Source organism: Rhipicephalus sanguineus, chromosome 4, assembly GCF_013339695.2.
Source record: "Rhipicephalus sanguineus isolate Rsan-2018 chromosome 4, BIME_Rsan_1.4, whole genome shotgun sequence".
NCBI classification, from domain to species: domain Eukaryota; kingdom Metazoa; phylum Arthropoda; class Arachnida; order Ixodida; family Ixodidae; genus Rhipicephalus; species Rhipicephalus sanguineus.
Genome location: NC_051179.1, coordinates 65790331 through 65810084, shown reverse-complemented (window position 1 = coordinate 65810084; position 19754 = coordinate 65790331). Strand labels below are relative to the sequence as shown.

Below are 19754 nucleotides of genomic sequence, written 5' to 3'. Positions count from 1 at the left end.
GTGTACCGTGTCAAATTTTTGCGCTGAGCAGCCCGTTCCCGAGGCGGCGAGTGTAAAATATTTCGCACATCTTGTTCGATACCTCGTCGTAAAATCTCTCGAAAATCCACAGCTTTGAAGGCATAGCGACAGCTGACAACTGGCGGCTCCTCCAAACTGGGCACTGGGCTTTCGCGGGACGCCGTGCGTTTTGGGGGGATTTGCGCCTAAACCCCGAACATTTGGGCTTTGAAATGTGGGGTGGAAGTGCTGGGAACAAGCGCGGCACAGCACCGGGCGCGAGTTCCCACTTTCCACGTGGGATCAAAACTTCTTGTCCCGCAACGACACGACGATAGTGCTTTACAATGTCATCACTCTCAAAATGAACGTCACAGACCTTGCATTTCGCAGTACGCTTTCTATCTTTGCGATGCGAAGCTTAAATGGCGTAGGATCTTTTGGAGGTCCGAAGAAGTGTCATGAAGCGGAGTCGTCGTTGCGGTAGCCGCTCTTGCAGCCCGGCGCAAAGCAAGTCGGCATACCGCACTGTGAATCTGTTCGCCCTCGTTACGCTTCGTACATCATGCACGTGTCTTCGTACAAGACGCTAAGCCTGGTCAAGAACAGTCGCAAAAATGACGAGCTAACAAAGCGCAGACGACGCTGTAACCAACGTGCGCTCGTACATCGGCGGCGCAGATCACAACAAGCGCCAGCCGCGTGTAGCCACCCTACCGCGGGAGCTAGACGTGACTGCAGCGCCACTAGTTCTCGCGACCGCCACGGGGACCGCCTCTCCGGCGGAGCTTTTAAACTGAGTTTGTTCTAGTAACGTTGGGCGAGACGGCCTGAGGGATCCTTCAATGACGACAGCCAGCATAGTGCATGATGGTCGGTGACGACATCAAATGGGCGACCATACAAATAAGGTCGAAACTTTGTAAGGGCCCATATGATCGCCAGGCACTCTTTTTCCGTGACTGAGTAATTGGTCTCGGCTCTGGTAAGCGTACGGCTTGCGTATGCCACGACATATTCGGGGAACCCTGGTTTGCGTTGCGCAAGGACAGCGCCGAGGCCTACACCGCTGGCGTCCGTGTGTACCTCCGTAGGGGCCGTAGGGTCGTAGTGACGTAGTATGGGAGGAGACGTCAACAAACGACGGAGCTTTGCGAACGCGTCGTCACACTCGGACGACCACGAATTTAGGGGTCCGTTACTTCCAAGGAGCTTCGTCAGCGGCGATATGATGGTGGCAAAGTTTCGTATGAAGCGTCGAAAGTATGAACACAGTCCGACGAAACTGCGCAGTTCTTTGACGGACGTAGGTTTGGGAAATTCGGCCACGGCCCGAAGCTTGGCCGGATCGGGAAGGATTCCGTCTTTGGACACGACGTAGCCGAGGATTGTCAGCTGCCGTGCCGCAAATCGGCACTTCTTCAGATTCAGTTGGAGGCCGGCGTTGCTCAAACGTGTCAAAACATGCCGCAGACGTTGGAGATGCGTGGAGAAGTCCGGAGCGAAGACGACGACGTCGTCCAGGTAACACAGGCACGTGTGCCATTTCAAGTTACGCAGAACGGTGTCCATCATGCGCTCGAAGGTCGCGGGCGCATTACACAGACCGAACGGCATGACGTTGAACTCGTACAAGCCGTCGGGCGTGACAAAGGCTGTCTTTGGTCGAGCGTCATCAGCCATGGGTACTTGCCAGTACCCCGAGCGCAAATCGAGAGATGAAAAGAATTCTGCTCCTTGGAGGCTGTCAATCGCGTCGTCGATTCGCGGCAGTGGATAAACATCCTTGCGGGTGACCTTGTTGAGCCGTCGGTAGTCCACACAGAACCGCACAGAACCGTCCTTCTTCGTAACGAGAACAACAGGAGACGCCCATGGGCTGTCGGAGGGCCGAATTACATCGCGTCGAAGCATATCGTCCACTTGCTCGTTAATTACCCGGCGTTCTGTGGGAGACACGCGATATGGACGTTGCCGCAGTGGTGGTTGGGCGCCAGTATCTATGCGATGCGTAACAGCGGACGTGCGGCCGAGGGAAGTTTGCCCGACATCGAAAGAATGACGAAATTCATCCAACAAGCACAGAAGCTGCGAACGCTGGACCGACGTAAGGTTGTCAGCAATGGAGCGACCAAATACATCAGTAGGTGACGAATCAGACGTGGAAACAGCACTGATGGTGCGGGAACTGGTACAGTGCGAGTCATCGGGTGCGTCCAGAACTTGTGCGTCTTCAACGGGTTCCACTTTGCCGAGACATTCCCCTCGAACCAACGTAACAATGCACGGGGATGGGTTGGTAACAAAAATAGTGGTGGTGCCCTGAGTGACTCGCACGGTCGCAAAAGGTACCAGCAACCCTTTCCTAGTGCAGACGCGGGCAGATGGCGAAATGAGTGCAGTGGTGTCGGAGAGACCGGCGCAGTAGATCGACACAGCCGTTGACGAGTTTGGAGGCACTTTCGTATCGTCTTGGACGAGGATCTTGCTCATTGCCGATGGACTGTCTGTCGGCGTCAAATGTGAGAACGGTGAGAGTTCGATTTCGGCTGGTGCGCAACGAATTACGGCGTCGTGGCGGGAGAGGAAATCCCATCCCAAGATGACGTCGTGAGAGCATGCCGCAATTATGATGAACTCGACGTCGTACAGAACGTCCTGAATGACGACGCGAGCAGTGCATACTGCTGTGGGATGAATACTCTGGGAGCTCGCGGTACGAAGGGACATCCCAGAAAGTGGCGTCATCACTTTTCGAAGTAGGCGGCAAAGTTTTGCGTCCATAACGGATACAGCGGCTCCAGTATCGATAAGGGCCGATGCGCGAACACCGTCCACAAGCACGTCGATTACATTCGATGGACTTCGCTGAGGGCTTTCACAGTTCGATAGCGTCGCAGCCCTTGCCTCCTGGACTGCGACGACTAGTTTTCCTGCTCTCGTGCGACCGAACGTGGCCGCATGGGTGACAGTGATCGACGTCGTGGAGACGGAGAGCGGCGAGTAGCTGGAAGTGGGCGTGACGTCGGCGACATAGGTGGAGGTGAGTCGTAGAATGCACGGCTTGACTGACTGGTGACAGGTGACGCGACTCGAGGCGGCTGCACGCGTTGACAATAACGTGCCACGTGACCGGCGTAACCGCAAGCAAAGCAGATGGGCCGGTTGTCGGGGGTGCGCCATCGGTTCGCCGGGGTAGGTCCCGCCCATGTCGCAGTACGTGATTGACGAGTCGGCTGCTGAAATGACTGCATAGTGGGCTGCAGTCTGGGCCGAGGGATGGCGTCAGCATATGTAGCCGGCACACCCGCCTCAAAGAACGGGGGTCTAGCGGCGGCTTCGGCGTAACTCATTGGGGCAGCCGCAGGAATTACTTGGGGCGTCCTGGCGACAACTTGAGCGTAACTCTGAGGCGCAGGAGCCGGAGGTTGCGGGTGGTACTCAGGCATGACCTCCGCAATTTCCTGTTCAATCGCTCGGCGGAGAGGTGGAAGTGGTGTGGTCGACGACTGTTGAACGTGCGGCGGGTGGGCAAAGGCGAGGAGGGAGATCTGGCGTGCAATTTCCTCGCGCACGAATGACTTGACTTCTGCCAGCAACGCGGCCTGGTCAGATATTGCCGCCAAGCCAGCAAGCTCTGCGTCGCGCGATGGGGATCGACGGGTCATCGAACGCTGCCGGCGGAGCTCCTCGTAGCTCTGGCACAGCGTTATGACCTCGGCCACTGTGCCAGGGTTTTTGGCGAGCAGCATGGTGAAGGCATCGTCGTCAATGCCTTTCATTACGTTCCGGATCTTGTCAGACTCAGACATGGTTCCGTTGGCCTTCTTACACAAGTCGAGGACGTCTTCGATATAGCTTGTGAACGATTCACCGGCCTGCTGAGATCGCTCACGTAAGCGCTGTTCGGCTTGCAGCTTACGAACTGCTGGGCGGCCAAAAACGCTGATGACGGCGGTCTTGAAATCGGCCCAAGTCGCAAAATCGGACGCGTGGTTGTTGTACCACAAGCTTGCTACGCCCGCGAGGTAGAACACCAAGTTGCTTAACTTGCCTTCTTCGTCCCATTTGTTGGGGATGCTGACGCGCTCGTAAATTGCGAGCCAGTCCTCCACGTCGGTGCTATCGGCGCCAGTGAAGATAGGTGGGTCGCGTATACGGGGGACACCGGGACATGTGCTCGTTGCGAGAGGAGGCGTTTGCTGGGCGGCGTCTTGAGGCATGGTAGATGGCAAGGTACGGGATCGGAGCTCCAGGGGCATTGAATGGGAGCAGAGCACTCTCCACCAAATTGTTAAGGTGTTTAATAGACAGCACTCAACGACAATGAGTAATGGCGACAGTCACGGCAAGGCACGAACTCCCTGCGCGAGCGGCGTTCTTTCTTCAAGCAACCAAAGAGGATGACCCACTAGAAGGCGCTGGAGAGGGTATCCCATTACCATGTCCCAAGGCTTCTCTACAATATATATATATATATATATATATATATATATATATATATATATATATATATATATATATATATATATATATATATATATATATATATATATATATATATATATTGTTGCGAATATATTTATAACTTATTTACAGTGTAGGATGGTCCAGCAGTCAAGATGGCGGTTGTTACTTCCAGCACACCGACACGTCGTCTGCCTCCTCTTCGCACACCTCACCATAGTCATAGCTGCAACCCCGCTACATCGACCTCCGGCGGCGAAAGCGCCGACTCGGCGCCTGTTAGCAGGTGGTGGGCGAAAGCTACGGTTTCAGGCGAGCGACGTGGACGACGTTTGAAGACGTAGAGGGCGCCGTAGGGTCCAGAGGGGCGATGTCATAGGTAACCTCAGTCACCTGGCGTAGCACACGGTAGGGGCCGGAGTATTTGGGCAGAAGTTTTTCGGCCAGGCCAACATGCCGAGACGGAGACCACAGGAGAACGAGGTCACCCGGATTGAAGAGAACGTTCCGGTGGCAACTGTCGTATCTATGTTTCTGGCTGAGTTGCGAGTCCGAAAGGCGTCGATGGGCGATCTGACGGGCCTTTTCGGCTGTGCTGATAGCGTGGCGAGCATATTCGGTGGAGATGTGGTCAGGGATGGTGTAGGACCGCCGTCAAAACCGCACGCACGGTTCTTCTTTTTGTTTACTCGGTGCGGCCAACTTGGGGGGTCACGCCGGTGGGGTGCTTCGAAGTGCCTGTGCATCGCCCCAAAAAGCACTTAGACTTCGGAGATAGGTGAGCCCATCGGATTCCTGGTCGCGGCCGGGACAAAGGTGCCCGGCCCCGCTCGCGGGGGGCGGCAGGAAGGGTTGGAAACGTTGTCGTAATGACCTCCCCGTTTGCTCAGCGATGCCTTTCGGCGGTGCATGAATGGGCCGCCTCCGGGCCGCGTCGTTTGCCCTTCACGCGCATCGCGGGCGCCTCCCAGGGAGATACAAGAGACAGCGGCCTGCTTTTTGGGCACCACGCGGTCGCCGGAGGCATTCGTCATGTGTGGCGTGCATCAGGTGGAGCAGACGACGTACAGGCCCTTGACGCTCGAATACGTGATCGACGAGGAGTGGGCCCACGTCGTGGGGCATCGAGCGTTCGGTCGGCACCTTTGACAATTGTTTGCGCGCTCGCCCCCTTCGGCGTGGCATCCATTTCCGCACTCTGCTTACAGTCTGGTTCGGCAGACTAGCTGGAGCGGGAGCTGAGGTAACGAGCTTGTAAGTGGTGTCGCGTGTAACGTTGAGCACGGAGGGGGGGAGAAGCTAAGTGGCCCGAGGGTGGTCGAAGTGTAGTGCCCCTTCGGCAAACGTGTTTGACATACCACCAGGGTCGTTTTTCTCAGGCACGTTTTTCTTTTCTTTTCTCGTCAATGCGCGCGTGCACTTTGCTTTTGGCACGTGTCGCGTCAGCTGAGCCTGCCCTGGCCACAACAACTCTAGTTTACTTTGTTTTTAGTTGCTTATTGTTTGTGTGTTGCTTGGGGCGAGGAGCATGAGCCCGCTTTGATGTAAGGAGGCGGTGACCTTGTCGCGAGTTTGTTGATTTGCTGCATGTACCGCCCAATTACAGGGCAAACAGGCGGCTATTCGCCGGCAGTAATGTAAAGGCGGAGCATCGGGTAATAAAAAGCGGCCCCGGTGTTCCGTCTGGCGTTCTGAACCGGGCTTAAGGTGTTCGGCACCGTCGGCTCTGCCGAATTCGTAGGGTCGCCCTACAGACGGTTCATTTCCAGTACTTGTTTTTCTTTATTCCTTTGTAACATTTATGCTTGTAACTCTTCTGTAAGTCTGTAAATATAAGTTGTCTTGATTTTCCTCTAAACTTCTCCAGCGTATCTCATTCTTCAAGCGACCAGCGAATCCAACGTTAATTCCTCCCACTTCGTTTATACCACCTCGGGTGGTGCGTCTCGGGCGCCGAGTGTGGAGCGTTGTTTTTCTTTTTACCTTCGAAGTTAATTTCACCTCCCACTTCGTTTATATCACCTCGGGTGGTGCGTCTCGGGCGCCGAGTGTGGAGTGTGGTTTCTCATCTTCAAAAGAACCTGAACTTTACTGATGGGTACGAGCGTGTCGAACGGCAAGGTCGGTTCTCTTCCATACAAAAGGTAAAAGGGAGAATATCCAGCAGTGTCGTGGCGCGAGCTGTTGTAAGCGAAAGTGACAAAGGGCAGAGCAATGTCCCAGTCGCGATGATCAGTCGAGACATACATGGCGAGCATGTCAGTGATCGTGCGATTCAAACGTTCTGTGAATCCGTTCGTTTGGGGATGATAGGCCGTTGTAAGCTTGTGCTTGGTTGCACAAGAGCGAAGTAGGTCCTCGATTACCTTTGATAAAAAGTAGCGGCCTCGGTCTGTGATGAGTTGACGAGGAGCGCCGTGATGTAAGATGACGGCTTGTATCAAAAAGTCGGCGACGTCTGTAGCGCAGCTGCTCGGGAGAGGTCTCGTAATGGCAAAACGGGTAGAATAATCCGTAGCGACGGCGACCCATCTGTTACCGTTGTGAGAAAGTGGGAAAGGTCCCAGAAGGTCGAGGCCGACACGAAAAAAAGGCCACCCAGCACCTCCACCAAAATGTTGCGAATATATTTATAACTTATTTACAGTGTAGGATGGTCCAGCAGTCAAGATGGCGGTTGTTACTTCCAGCACACCGACACGTCGTCTGCCTCCTCTTCGCACACCTCACCATAGTCATAGCTGCAACCCCGCTACCCATATATATATATATATATATATATATATGGGTCATTCCACGCCAGCTGTCCCAGTTGGAGCGCTCGACAAAAATTTATTTCTCTGAAAACATCTGAGAAAATTACACACATATAGACATTAGTTCTACAGTATTTTCCCAAAATATTTTGAGCGGCAAAAATTTTTCGGGCACGTGAGCACCATTTGGACTTCTCGATATGGTGGAAAACCAGGTACGAAAGAAAAATTCGCTATAAATGGACCGTTTCACGCATTCATTCTAAACTTGCTTTTTTGTGTTTTTAGAGCATTGCGCTTTTATTATAGGACAGTTGCTTAGAGTAGCTTTACATTTTTCACTCCTTGGTGCGTAGGTAAAATTGAGTAAGTTGCTGCGTTTTCGGAAATTTTTTTACAAAAGAAGATTGTAGACCAAATACATCAAATATTTTTATAGAACTCTCCATAAAACGTACTATCTCCTAAAGTTTTTGTTTTGCCTGTGTACGGCGCACAGGCTCTAAAATAAAATCCTGACCTTGGAAAAAACGCTACATTGGCCTATGTTCAGACGTCTGTAGCACCCTAAAGTGGTCCAAGAAAAAATAAGCAGAAACGCGCATACGATTCAGAATCATAACACCTTCGTCCACAAAAAGTTTAATCGAAGTAGTTTTTGTTTTAGTCAAGAAAAAAGTTTTTGAAGTTTAGTCCCACCATTGTATTATTTTGCTATGGGGGCAGTGCAAACCGACTGAATTTACTGCATAAAAAAAGAGGTGTATCCTTCTTCGTGGTAGACAATTTCTGGAGAGTTATGCTGCATAGTCATAGGAAGCACATCGCGAATTTGTTCATTTAGTAAATCAAGTAATTCTTGAACAAATATATTTCAAGGTTTGCAGAATCTGGCCCACTGATCGGAGAAAAATAAGTAGGGTTAGAAGGTGATTCGTACAGCCTTAAGAAAATGAGCACCTCTGCTCACCTCTTCTTCGTCGTCTCATGCTGGTATAATTTAACACTTCAGTGGTGAAGTCTCCCTTCTCAGTTTCACGATTCTTTCGTGGTGTTTATCGTAATTAACTCGAAGAGAAGATTCTGCCTGGCTTTTTTTTTTTTGGGGGGGGGGGGGGGTGCTAAACTTAAGCTCACGGACCCCTTTTGCATTTCGCACCAATTGAAATGCGATCGCCATGCTCGGCTGACCAATCCATGCTGTGCGTTGCTCTTAGTGGCGCAACGGCCTAATTTCAAATACGGGTGTACGATTTGGCGCACGCTTGCAATGTCCATTCGTCGCATTCTCATATGATATATGTTGTTTATTGGCGCAAGGGCCATTTTATGGCCAAAGAGCGCCAGGACATGATAATGAATGTGAACGATGGTTACGTTAGGTGCCTGTATATGTTCGTCGTGTTCTCGTCACGAATGGAATAATAAAGTAAGCCATTCTTTTCTATAGAGAAATACGGTACATCGCAACGCTAGAACCAAGTTATATAGCAATGTTTTTTTAGCTAGGTACTAGAGTGACGATATTGTTACTTTTTTCAAGTAAGGCAGATGGCAGATCGTCGCAAAAATGGCATATTGAAAAGCCTGCTCAAATCTCGTCAGCGAAAGTTGTGAAGAAGGGTCAAATACAGTTCGTAGCAAGCTTCACATAAGAAGCTCCATACTGCAGGTAAGTGTTGTGGTTGCTGTTGTTGTTGTCGTCGTCGCCGTCTTTCACACCAGCACTATGGTCGGATACAACTTAGGATGGCAGGAAAGGCCCCGCCTACATGACCGAGGCGCTGCCGTCAATTGCGTCCGTGACTAAAGAAATAGTCCCGCTCGTATGTCGGAAGGCGGAGTCACCGGCCGGCCTGCTCATGACGTTAGTATAGACTGCACACCCATTGGTGTAGGCTCATATTCACCCGCTTTTGAGTAAATGCCACTGCGTTCTAAAGTTGTATTCGACTATAGTTTGTACTAATCCCGTCTTCGAGAGACGTCGTGCACTGGTAAGTATCGCACGTGATTTTATCACTTGTTGCAAAATAAGACTACTGAGCAGCTCTCGTAATCACCAACTTTATCACATAAACCTTCTTCATCTACACATGTTTTCTTCGATTCTCCCCAGAACCCATTCCCTACATTGAATGCAGAAGCAGGCCAAAGGCACTTCGGCCTGATCGACCTGCCCACCTTTCCGCCATTTCAGTTCCGTACTCCGCGTCATACGTAGCGCGCAACGCTGTGCCGATTGGCTTGAGTTCTCGCAGCAGCTACATTCGCAGCAAGAAATAGTTTGGCCCTTTTATCAATTGTTACTTAGAGTTCTTTATTTAGTAACAAATGAAAAAGTATTGTACCTTAAATGTGAACATACGGTGGCGAATAGCTGGTACAACTTTTGTTTTCAAGAAATTTGCGTATCGGCTGCATTTTCGGGGGTCTTTTTTTATTATTTATCTACAGCCCGTCACGCTGCCACACGCACAGGCTCGCTCAGTGGCTGTTCAGCATTTGCAACCACGGAACGCGCGGAGAAGTCCACTTTGAAAACCGAACTTCTTGTGTAGTCCGCAGCGTTGCAGGCTATGTATGAATCGGACATAAAGTGCCCCTGAAGGAAAAACAAAACTTCATGATCGCGCAGGCAAGCGCTTAGTAAGCACGACGAGCTTACTTAAAACGGCTGCGAGGCCAGCCCCGACATGAACGCTGTTACAATACGTGTATCCTTTCAGCATTTGTCTTCGTATAAGAAGTTCAACATGGTGTGTGCAGGTGGCACGGCGTCTGTCTACCGAAGCGCGACCAAGGACACCGGCAGCGATAGAAGCGCGATGGCGATGCGGGCTAACGAAGATTCGGCCCCTGTCGCCGCCGCTGAGGCCCCTTGCTCCAAGCACCGCGACCTCAGCCGGGCGCCATCACCGAAGCACGCGGCGTAGTCGACCAGGTGGGCAACCGTGTGCTGCTCCAGGACTCCGCGCACCAAGTGCGCCATGGGTCCAACAGCGTACAGCGCCACGTCTTCGCCAGCGTGCGTCTCCAGCCGCAATGGCACGGTGCTCACCTGCTGGTAGTCCACGGCCTCTGCGAGGACCGATCAGTCAATCAATCAATCAATCAATCAATGAAGGCTGTTTTATTCATTCCATAGATTATGGAAGTGGTAGAAGTACTACCACTAGCACCGATTCAATCAATCAATCAATCAATGAAGGCTGTTTTATTCATTCCAGTGTACTGTTTAAAAACAGATTCTAGAGCAGGAAGTGTATGTTTAGCTGTAAATGAGAGTTGAACGCTTCAGCATTTTTTTTATGTGGCAAGAGAGGTTTCGACCAACTGTATAGATCATGGAAGTGGTAGAAGTACTACCACTAGCACCGATAGTGGTGGTACAAGCCTCGCACCTCGATGACGCATGCAGGAGGTGAGAGCTACGGTAAATCTTCGGTGTCGAGGTAACGCGCCAGGCATCTCAATGCGCTGATTTGAAAAAAAAAATGGTTCTGAAAATGCGCCAAGAATCTGAGCGCACTTGCTTGTGCACGGGCCACCCTCAAAGGCCTTCTGTTCCAACTTATAAGACGTTGCTGAGACAGTTCTTTTGAGACGTCCTTCAACAGAATTTACTGAAGGACTAGCTCTGGATGCCTGTGGTATTCGATTACTTCCAGGTGAAAATGACGACGGGATACCTTTAGATGCAGTGATAGTGTGTGCGTGTGCTTGTGTCACGAAAACAGACACACGAACGGCGTAGACGCTTCAAACCTCCTGTGGTGCCGCTACGTTCCTTCGAGCAGATCGAACTGACTGCAGATCACGCGCTAGAGCGGTCATTTGATCAGAAAAGATGGTGTGTTAAGAACAAGGGGTGAGCGATTTACAGTACGAAGTACTGTCCCTCGTACTGCGTAGAATAAATTCTGTTTGTAAGAGTGTAATGTGCTCGACTATGGCAATAGAAAGCTGCCATAGTAGAACACATACCGCATACCGCATCCATCTTCATCAACAACTGCGGAGCTATCAGCGATTGATGTTGCTCTGAAATACGTTCAAGAAGAATTAGGAACACCAAAGGTTGTCATACTCACAGATTCTCGTGCTGCCCATAGCAGACTGCTGAGAAAAGACTGTGATGGTCCAATTACATGCAGCATTGTAAAATATGCCACAAACATTACTTCTAGTGGGATGTCCCTCATTGCCGGTGGATAGCTTTGGATATGGGTATTGCTGGGAATGAAGAGGCTGATCACCTAGCTTGAAGTTGTGCCCACAACGAGTGTTACTGCCAAGAAATATCACACCTGTTAGACAACGCTCGTCTGTTGATCCGCCGACATCTTTTAGAGCAACACCCTGCCCAACTGTGAAGCAAGCGGATTTTTCCCTCCCCGTGTAAGAGTTGGCTCTGTATTAGTGCGTGAGCGGTTATACCAACAAGGTCGTGTAGACAGTCCGTCATGTACGTCGTGTGGCTCCTGTGCGACACTAGAACACGTAATTTTTTAGTGTACCGCATTCGTTATGCAGCGAGCACTGCTAATCAAGGAATGTAGACTTATTGGCCTAAAGTGTACGAACCTTGATGATTGCCTGTTCCCGGGGGGTTGTGCTGCTCGGCGTGACCAGGCCCATCGAGCCCTACTTACTTACTTAAAAAATACCGATTTGGCCTCGCGCGTATAGACCTTTTCCATGTGACCACTTATTCGTGTTTACGTCTGTGTAATTTGTGTTTTTTTTTCTTTCTTCCTTTCTTTCTTTCTTTCTTTCTTTCTTTCCCCCCTATCTTCCTTTCCCCTATGTTTCCCCCTTCCCAAATGAGCAGGCAGGCGTTGTGCCCCTTTAGGTGGCAGTTGTGATCCTGTTCCCTCCCTGTTTCCTCTGTGTCTTCGTGTTTTCTATGTATTCAAACCAAATAAATAAATAAATAAATATGGCAGAGCTGCATGCAGCCGTCCCTGATCAGTATGGCTGTCAGCTGGGCTTATTGGTTCATGATCTTAAGGGTTGAATCGCGCAAACGAGACGGGGACAAAAAGAAGAGACGACAACACACAGAGCGCTCTGTGTTGTCTCTTCTTTATGTCCCTGTCTTGTTTGCGCGATTCAACCCGATCAGGAGCTGGAGAACTGAAGCTTACGATTCTGCATCGATTTGACATCCATACGTCACACAACAACTCTGATAATTTTACATATCCGGCGCTCTGTCTCAAGCTTAGAACAAGAAAACAGAGCGTTCGTTTTATTATTACTGCAGGTAAAGAAAAAATTGCACAAATAATTCCGCCATATTTTAACGACAGCACGTGCTCTTTAACGTGAAACCGCAAACGGACATCTGTTAAGGGATTTAATGTGACATTCCGCGTTCATTTGAGATTCTGATGGTTTACCCTTGCAAGGTATCCGTTCTGCGCGCAGCCTCGCGCATGTAAGGGTCAGTGTCAATGAGATCCAAGGGTTGTCGGTGGCTATGCTGTCGAAACCATGGAGGAAAAAAAAGTGAAGAAAATAGGTTTCTAGGCCTTTTCTGCTTAGTTCTGTAATAAGGTATGAAATACGCCATCCGATGTCTCGCTAATACAAACAACAAGAATAATAACAGAACTGAACAGATACTGAACTGAACTAAACAAGAACACAAAGAAATGGAGGCATAATAAAATCAGTGCTTCTGTCTTCGTCAAACAAAACTCACATGCGGATACGCACTTCCCGTCCTCCTGTTTCTACTTCTGGGCTCATATAGAAGAATTCCGCTTTCCACTTCCGCGGTCATAATTCGCATTCCCCTTTCATGAGGATATGAAAAAAATTAAAATTAAATAAAAGAATAAGAATCAGTACACCGAAAGATGAAATAAAAAGCAAAAATAAAAATTGATATATACGACGCGATAACTTCACAAATAATAAAAAATACAAGGTTGTCTTGTACCTTAATGGAATGATGAAGTTGTATTAATTATTTTAAGACGAAAGTGTCTGATTCCAGGCTGCACCAAGAATTTAACCGCTTTCTGTCACGGAAATGACGTCAAAAAAAACGGCATGCTAGTTTTCCATTTTTTGAGCGAACTCTACCATAAACGATTTCCCCGATTTCCAATTCACGACTCCCAGTTCACTCCCGCTTTGGACTTCCAACCTGTTAATTCACTGCAGAATATCTCGTCCGGTCAGTTGGTTCGCTTCCGGCTGGCGCTTCCCAGCTATAGACTAAATAAAAAAGTTTCTTAAACAAGTTCGGTGAATATGAATTGTTGACGTCGTAGACATGTTGCCTTGTTACACAGATTGAGTGGAAAAGGCACGTCGCGTCGTGCACATCGGAGCATTGGGTGAAAGGCGGGGGTACCTTGAAGAATATCCTTTTTCTGTCAGTTCCTTCATCTAAAAAAAATCACAGCATATCCACGGAGTGAATGATGATGAGTGGGCGAAGCTGCGGAGGTTCATCGGTAAACCGTGAATCTTCCGTGAATTCTGCCCAGTACATCATCACCGACGTGAGATCGGGCGCGTTTATACTAAAGGTTCGATGAGTTATGACGACTTGCAGCGCACTTTAATTTTACATGTACGCTGTGAATTTTCATTGTTTAGAAAACCATTGCTTTAGAAAACATCTGGCGTCTTTCGTTAAGCAGCTGGCGTCTTTTCGTTTTGCTTTAGAAACATCTGGCGTTTTTTCGTTTTGCTTTTACAAAACATCTGGCGTCTTTTGTTGGTTTATTTCATCAATCAACGGCGTTTTGAACAAAATTTTTATTGTTTAATCACGCACAGGAGAAATCTCACCAGGCACTACCTTGGAGGTAAAGAATGGCTGCTAATGGGAATGAGAGACAGAAGAAGTCGGCTTTTAGCTAACGCTGCGAATTTTTTATTGTTCAACAACGCACAGGAAAAATCTCCCACCGGCACCACCTTGCAGGTCAAAGCGTAAGACTGCTTACATACTACGCTAAGAGGGACGAACGGGTGCCGCTATCAGGAGCTTCGCCCCTAAAAGAAATGCTGTTTGTGTTACGACAGTAGCCTGCGCAAGTTAACTAGGTGAGTCTATTTGTTTGTGCACTTTATTTTTTCACTGCAGAGCTTTCGTATATATATTCCAAATCACGCTAGTAATTTGCAGTATTACCCACTATGCATCACTTAGACCGGTCTCTCGTAGAAACTGTAAAAGAATACTAGACACATCCTTCCGAATCATCCGGCCACCTTCCGGAAAGGCAACCTGTTCACTGCAATCGTAGGGAAACCTTCTTCATATTGTCGACGAGTCTCTCCCTTTCAGGAGAAAGGCGCTTGGAGGACCAGATGTAGTGGCCTGTATCGCGAACTTCATCACACTCAGTCATAGGTAAGCAAGCTCACTTATGAGTCCACTCACTCACATCGAGCCACGAGTATACATAGTGAGTGAGTACCGGTGAGTAATATTTTGGTGAGCTTGAGTCAGAGTGAGTCCGGCTGAGGAAAATTTTTTGTGAGTCTGAATCCGAGCGAGTCCGGTAGAGAAGAAAATTTTGGTGAGCGAGTCCGAGTAAGCCCTAAGCGCAATATGTATTTCTTGAGTGACCCTGAGTGAGCTGAACTTTTTTTGCCGGCCTATGCACTCAGTACACAATGGGGAAGAAGTGCTCCTTTACTTTGAACAATCATGCAAGAAAGGCACACTGAATACACAGGCGCCCAGTGTGACTTTCTTTTGCACCCCCTTCTTTACCAGTGCTAACCACCGTGAATCATGTCCCGGAGAACGCAGACTCACCCGTGTTCGCGTCGGCCTTCCTCTTGGTGGTCGAGGGTCCATTGGCGTACGAGAGCGTCGTGTAAGGCAGGCCGTCTTTCTCGGAGACTCCGGCCACGCCCAGGATGGGGTTTCCCCTTGCCGGGTACCCATTCATTGTAAACGAGTGCGAGTGGTCGGCGGTGACCAGCACCAGGGTCTCGCGCAGGTCCACCAGCTCCAGGGCGGCGGCCACCGCATGGCTGAGCTCGGCCGTCTCGCGCAGCGCCAGCGCAGCGCGATTCTCGTGGTGTCCGTGGTCGATGCGACCGCCTGCGTGTCACATTGCGGGTTATAGCGGGTAAAAACACACAACGAACTTTCACATCCGCTGAAACTGTTGTAGGGCGGCCTATATGCCACAAAGCCAGAGCGGGTTTTAAATGGTAAGCCACAAAGAAATTTCACATTGGCTAAAATTGCTGTAGGGTAGCCTATTGCCAGTCCTAGGTAACGAAGCCAGGGTGCACGCGGAGTTAATTGTTCCTAGTGCGGTACAAAATAGGTAGCTCCTTCGCGAGTAAGTCCTCGAACCAGTCAGACTCAATACTGGACGATGCGCTTCCCCGCATTGTGCTGTCTCTGGCGGCATGAGGTCAAATCAATCATTTTGTCACGTTACCTCCACGTTTTCGACACGGACAGGAGAGCGACCACCCACAGCCTTCAAAAGAGAGATTGTACGCAGCCGCGCTTGGAAGATGCCCTTTTCCCCGAATGGCTCGCCCCAATCAAAAAGCGAGTTCAACGACTCCCCATATCTTCTCTTCGAGATACGGGGCTGATCGTGCACCTTGGTCGGAGATTCAAGCAGAACACTTGCTGGCTGTGCACGGAAGGCTGACCCCGTCCGCTATAAAATGACCACTACCATCCTGTATGCCACTGACGAAACCTTCGCGAGGCTGTTGTAACTGTAATAGTATTGAGAGTTCGGTTTATCGGAGGCGAGGAATACGCATTTTGACAGCTTGGGAGCCGAGAGTAGACTATCGTTTATTCTTGTGAATTCGTTGAGCGAAAAAAAAAAAAACAACATGAGAAGCACTTTGTTTCGCATATTCACCGTCCATGCCCGGGCGTTTCCGACGTTAGTGAAAGTTTTGCTGTATCATGGAAGGCCTTGTCGAAGAGACTATAGGTACATGCACCCAATGACGCGCTACAAAGCACGCCTGCACATTTTACGAAAACAAAAGGCCATGAGGCGCTACGCATCTGCAACTGCTCTTCTGTCTTTTTTAACAAGTGCCTCATGAATACGGGTATGGTTTATGGTTTATTCACACCTCAAAGACCTGCACACGTGGCGTAATATATATTTAAGAGACTGAGGGCGAAGTCCCTGGTACGCGACCCTAAATGCCTAGCTGACGAAAGTTAAAACGGTCAAAAGATAAGCATGAGGTGGATTTGTTAATAAGGTACTTAGCGTGAGCCGTTGCATTTGGAGTAAGTACATTGTAAAAAACGACTTTTGCAGTGTGAGTAGGCACGTGGCATATGAAATCGGAAGAAAAGTAACGTCAATGCAATTCATTACCTCTACGTTATTGGTTGCGGGTTCGGTCCCGATCAGCAGCACTTTATTTCACTTCACTTTATGTTGTGATTACTACCTTACAATTGAAAACTAAAAATAATGTCCCTTGTGCTTGCCTTAGCTTCAGTATCCGTTGGCTACGTTAGCTTGCGTCTAACAAAAAAAAACGGGCCTCTCGATCCATTTCCACCTCTTTCGTTCATTACTTTTTGGTAATTCACCTCTTACTTTGGAGTGATGGTAATCGCTAACTGTAATTACGCACTTGATCGAAAAAATTGTAATCGTAATCGGTTACATTCTTTTTTCTGTAACGTATACATCTCCGCTAACGCACTGACGGTGCTATCGTGTACGATCAAGGTCAGGGGCGTAGCCAGGGAGGGGGCTTATGGGGCTTCAGCCCCCCCCCCCCCCCGAATTTTTCGTGCTCTCACACACTATCAACCAGCGGCGTCACCGGGGTGGTGGGATTTATTGGGCTTCAGCCTGATTATCATTTATTTAATTATTTATCTTTTTCTGACCCTCAAATTGCTACCAGAAGCAAGTTTGATATCGGGCTCTACACAGATGGCTCAAAAGTGGATGATGACACAGAACATCAACTGCTAGCTTCTCCTTGGATTCCTCCGCCATGCTATATGTTTAAGTCTATGAACGATTTTAAGCAGAAACGAAGGTTTACGTGGCTTGGCTGGACAGGTACCGATGTCTTAGCTACTCAGCGCTTCAAAAGGGTGCGTTTTGCCGAGTGTGTGTCCTTTTTAGCAGAAGTGAGATTGGCAAGGGCCAACATGCGCGCACTAAGGCCCTCGTATCCAAGCCATTTCAAAAGTGGAAGCACGCCTTCGAAGTCTTCGGTGCACATGAATCCACTAAATATCATACTGACGCTCACCTGGTAGCCGATAGTTTTCTTCAAACCTTCTTAGGATGTGTGTCCAGTGTTGTTGATCAGCTGGACCATGGCAGGCAAATTCAAATAAGAGAGACCCGAAGGAAGCTACAGCCTATTGTTGAGACAGTTCTCTTTTGCGGGCGGCAAGGTGTGGCTCTCCGTGGACATAGATACAGTGGTCTCATGGATTCAAGCACAGCCTCCTCTACAAATACAGGCAACTTCAGAGCGCTGCTTCGCATGCGCGCGGATTGTGGCGACACAGATCTAAAAAAGCATTTGGAAAATTGCCCAAATAAAACCTCATATTTTAGTCCAGATGTACAAAACCACATTATAGAAATCTCTGCTGCAATCATCAAGGAAAGCCTAGTCGCAAAAGTAAACGCTGCAGGCTGCTTCTCCGCACTTGCTGATGAAACGACGGATGTTGCTGGTATCGAGCAGCTTACTGTTTGTGCAAGGTACCTTAATAAGGATGCGAACGGAATCGAAGAAGTGTTCAGGCTTTGTGCCAATTCACGACCAAATGGCCGGGCCGTCGCCGACACCATCATAAGGCTCCTCATAGAAATGGGAATTAACATGCAGCATCTCTGTGGTCAAGGCTACGATGGTGCAAGTTCGATGGCCGGCAAAACGAATGGTGTTCAAGCTGCTGTTCGTGAGAAATATCCAGCCGCACTCTATGTACTCACTGCGCGTGTCACTCCCTTAATCTAGTTGTGTGTGCGGCATGCTTCATCACAGACATTCGAAACTGCTTTGGGACTCTAAAGGCGACGTCAGTCTTTTTCCGTAAATCTTCTAGCCGCTCACACGTTTTGCGAAAAATGATAAGTTTAAGCTGTCCTGAGTCTACAAGGCAGCGCCTTTTGGGACTACGCGAAACGCGCTGGGCCGAGAAGCACGATGCAGTGCTTTCATTTGTGAGCCTCTTTGAGCCGTTGATCGCAGCACTAGAGGAGATTAAGTTTAACGGAAATGGCGAAAGTCCAGTGCAGGCAAACAGTCTAATGTTGGCACTCTTTTCACCAGCGTTCCTTGTAAGCCTGCATGTGGCGGAGCACGTGCTAGCACTGACTTTGCCACTGTCAAAGAAGCTGCATACGAGGAGTATCGACATGAGCGCTGCCATTGACGACACAGAAGTGGTACAGCAGACAATTGAAAGTGACCGCAAGAACACGAATGCTTCATTCTCAAAAATATTTGCAAAAGTGCAGGCATTGGCAGACACTGAATGTGGAGATCACCAGCCGTCGAGCCGGTGTCCGGAAGCAAAACCTTGTGAGCAATGCATTCGAAAGCGCGGAAGAATATTTTCGCAGAACCCTGTTTATTCCGTTCATGGACCACGTACTAGCCCAGTTAAACCAATGGTTCGAAAAGCACAGGGCACTTCTAAAGGACTTTTCAATAATTGTACCATCCGCAATACCACCAATGCAAGATGATCGGGAGAAAGGAGCAGAAAATCTCCTGACCTTTTTTGCGCATGACATCGAAACGAGAAATGGTTTTGGAGAACTGCGACTATGGTGGACAAAGTGGGCGAACAAAGCAGCAAACCAGCGCCCCGGTACTGGAACCGATGCCCTCTCTCATTGCGACAGCAGGTTCTATGCGAATGTGTACAAGCTACACCGGATTCTAGTCACCCTTCCAGTGACCACTGCCAGCGCAGAGAGAACGTTTTCAAGCATGAGGTTACTTAAGAACTACTTACGCTTCACGATGTTTGAGGAACGCATGGTTGGCCAGGCACTTCTGTACGCCCACAGAAATGTCGACATCAGCGTGTCGGAAGTCATTGACCGTTTCGCTAAGCTTCCTCGCCGGGTCAACGTTGTCCTTTGATATCGAGCAGGACAAAAATCAGCGCAAACGAAAGGAAAAGCCGTTGTTCCAGAGTTCAGGTCAATGAGCCCGTAATTCTGACGCAATATTATTGTTCACCACCTTTAAAAGCCGTGAGGATTTTGTACCTTTTAGCAGTTAACACTGTGACCTAATAGAAACATAAGAATACGGGCATCAGGTGGACGTTACCAGCCAATCGACAGCTTCACCTTGTTCACTGAGAGGTCGCCATACGCGACGTTACCAAACAAATTCAACTATTGCGAAGCCGTACTAGCAGCATTGTTTGTTACTTTCACTTGTCGTTTTTGTTATTCATTGCTTTTTGAACTAGAAGCGGCAACCTTCCTTTTATATTGAGCGCACAATAGTGGTTCGCACTTTTAAAACAGTTTTGAAATAGTTTCTGTCGTT

At 49.1% G+C, this 19754-nt stretch overlaps 1 protein-coding gene across 1 annotated transcript in view; it reads right to left on the bottom strand.

Moving 5' to 3' along the window:
* Positions 1 to 9475: 9475 nt before the first annotated feature.
* Positions 9476 to 19754, bottom strand: part of LOC119390153 (alkaline phosphatase, tissue-nonspecific isozyme) — a 58809-nt gene continuing 48530 nt past the window's right edge. Inside the window, exons 7-8 of the mRNA XM_037657716.2 lie at positions 15016 to 15306; positions 9476 to 10304 (exon numbers count right to left, since the gene is read on the bottom strand). Coding sequence (XP_037513644.1) covers positions 10009 to 10304; positions 15016 to 15306 — 587 coding nt within the window. The 3' untranslated portion in view covers positions 9476 to 10008. The remainder of the gene's footprint in view (positions 10305 to 15015; positions 15307 to 19754) is intronic.